The 2,443-nt window shown below is 50.7% G+C and overlaps 1 protein-coding gene across 1 annotated transcript in view; it reads left to right on the forward strand.

Annotated features, from left to right (window-relative positions):
* LOC311119434 (wolframin-like) overlaps positions 1-1,699 on the forward strand; it is a gene marked incomplete at both ends in the record, with an annotated part of 5,848 nt that extends 4,149 nt beyond the window's left edge. The window contains 5 exons of the mRNA XM_084194128.1: positions 58-147; positions 290-535; positions 871-1,036; positions 1,155-1,267; positions 1,536-1,699. Of these exons, the coding sequence (XP_084050254.1) occupies positions 58-147; positions 290-535; positions 871-1,036; positions 1,155-1,267; positions 1,536-1,699 (779 nt within the window). The remainder of the gene's footprint in view (positions 1-57; positions 148-289; positions 536-870; positions 1,037-1,154; positions 1,268-1,535) is intronic.
* Positions 1,700-2,443: the final 744 nt, after the last annotated feature.

Raw genomic sequence — 2,443 nt, forward strand, 5'->3', positions numbered from 1 at the left:
TGTGTGTGTGTGTTCCTGGTGTGTGTGTATGTGCTCCTGTGTGTGTGTGTACATTAGCAGAGTGGCCTGGTCCCTAAGAAGCCTAAGAAGGGTGTGTGGGGGATGGGCCGGAGTGACATGTTGATGGACACCAGACGACACTTCCTGGTTAGTGTGACATCACACCCAATCACACTTCCTGGGATGTATGACATCACACCCAATCAGCTAACATCTCTTCAAATACTGGTTCAAATACTCACCCCTCCTCCCTCACCCCTACTCCCGTGTCCTCCCTCCCCATCTGTAGGTGTTGCAGTACCCTATCACCACGGTCATCGAGGTGAAGGATCAGCTCATTGATTGGGCGTCTCGCGCCGGCGTCCAATGGCTGAGCACGGTGATCCCCACGCACCACGTCAACGCGCTCATCTTCTTCTTCATCATCAGTAATCTGACTGTTGACCTGTTTGCCTTCTTCATCCCCCTCCTCGTCTTCTACCTCTCCTTCATCTCCATGGTGATCTGCACGCTACGCATCTTCCAGAGCAGCAAGGTACCGCTCAGCTAACGATACACTCTCCTCTCCTCTCTCCTCTCCTCTCCTCTCCTCTCCTCTCCTCTCCTCTCCTCTCCTCTCCTCTCCTCTCCTCTCCTCTCCTCTCCTCTCCTCTCCTCTCCTCTCCTCTCCTCTCCTCTCCTCTCCTCTCCTCTCCTCTCCTCTCCTCTCCTCTCCTCTCCTCTTCTCTCATCTCTTCCTTTCTTACTTTAAACTCTCCTCTGTTCTCTCATCTTCTTCTTCCTCCTCCTCCTCCTCCTCCTCTTCTTCCTCCTCCTCCTCCTCCTCCTCCTCCTCTTCTTCCTCCTCCTCCTCCTCCTCCTCCTCTCCAGGCGTGGGAGAACTTCAGTGCCCTAACAACTCTGCTGACCAGGTTTGAGCCTGGCCTGGATGTGGAGCAGGCAGAGTCTAACTTTGGCTGGAACAATCTAGAACCCTACCTCTACTTCCTGATATCTGTCTTCTTCATCATCTTCTCCTTCCCTGTCGCCGATAAAGGTGTGTGTGTGTGTGTGTGGTGTGTGAGGGTGTATGAGTGTGAGTGTATGTGTGAGTGTGTGTGTGTGTGTGTGTGGTGTGTGTCTATAAGAGGCTAACCAGTGTGTGTGTGTTATAGGATGGATCCCCTGCTCGGAGCTCTCCACGGTAGCCATCTTGTTCACGGTGGTCAGCTATAAGAGCCTGAATCCCTCGGCCGCCGCCTACGCCAAACGGGCGCTCATCACTGAGGTCAGACACGGGCCAAACAGCACCCTATTCACTATATAGTGCACTACTTTAGACCCGGGCCCATAGGGCACTATATTCAATATACAGTGTGGTACTTTTGACACAGGCTTTGTCCCAAACGGCACCCAATTCCCTATATAGTACACTACTTTAGATAGGACAGTGCCCCAGATGGCACCCTTTATGTATCAATATAAACAGCCATATCAAATGATCATATCAATATAATACATATTACTGCTGGTGTTATGTGTGGTTGTGCCTGTAGGTGGCGACGTCTTTGTGTTCCCTGACCAGTCTCCTGCCCCAGAGTGCTGTTCTGCTGAGGATGCTGAGCCACACCTTCACCACCTTGCCTCTAGGGGAGTCAGTGGTGATGAAGATCAGTCTGCCCTGCCTGCTAGACCTCTACCTCTTCTACCTGTTGTTCAGGTCAGTACCTCTACCTCTACTACCTGTTGTTCAGGTCAGTACCTCTACCTCTACCTCTACTACCTGTTGTTCAGGTCAGTACCTCTACCTCTACCTCTACTACCTGTTGTTCAGGTCAGTACCTCTACCTCTACCTCTACTACCTGTTGTTCAGGTCAGTACCTCTACCTCTACTACCTGTTGTTCAGGTCAGTACCTCTACCTCTACCTCTACTACCTGTTGTTCAGGTCAATACCTCTACCTCTACCTCTACTACCTGTTGTTCAGGTCAGTACCTCTACCTCTACCTCTACTCCCTGTTGTTCAGGTCAGTACCTCTACCTCTACTACCTGTTGTTCAGGTCAGTACCTCTACCTCTACTACCTGTTGTTCAGGTCAGTACCTCTACCTCTACTACCTGTTGTTCAGGTCAGTACCTCTACCTCTACTACCTGTTGTTCAGGTCAGTACCTCTACCTCTACTACCTGTTGTTCAGGTCAGTACCTCTACCTCTACTACCTGTTGTTCAGGTCAGTACCTCTACCTCTACTACCTGTTGTTCAGGTCAGTACCTCTACCTCTACTACCTGTTGTTCAGGTCAGTACCTCTACCTCTACCTCTACTACCTGTTGTTCAGGTCAGTACCTCTACCTCTACTACCTGTTGTTCAGGTCAGTACCTCTACCTCTACCTCTACTACCTGTTGTTCAGGTCAGTACCTCTACCCCTACCTCTACTACCTGTTGTTCAGGTCAGTACCT

The sequence above is a fragment of the Coregonus lavaretus genome (genome assembly GCF_964263955.1).
Source record: "Coregonus lavaretus genome assembly, contig: HAP1_SCAFFOLD_9820, whole genome shotgun sequence".
Taxonomy (NCBI): Eukaryota; Metazoa; Chordata; class Actinopteri; order Salmoniformes; family Salmonidae; genus Coregonus; species Coregonus lavaretus.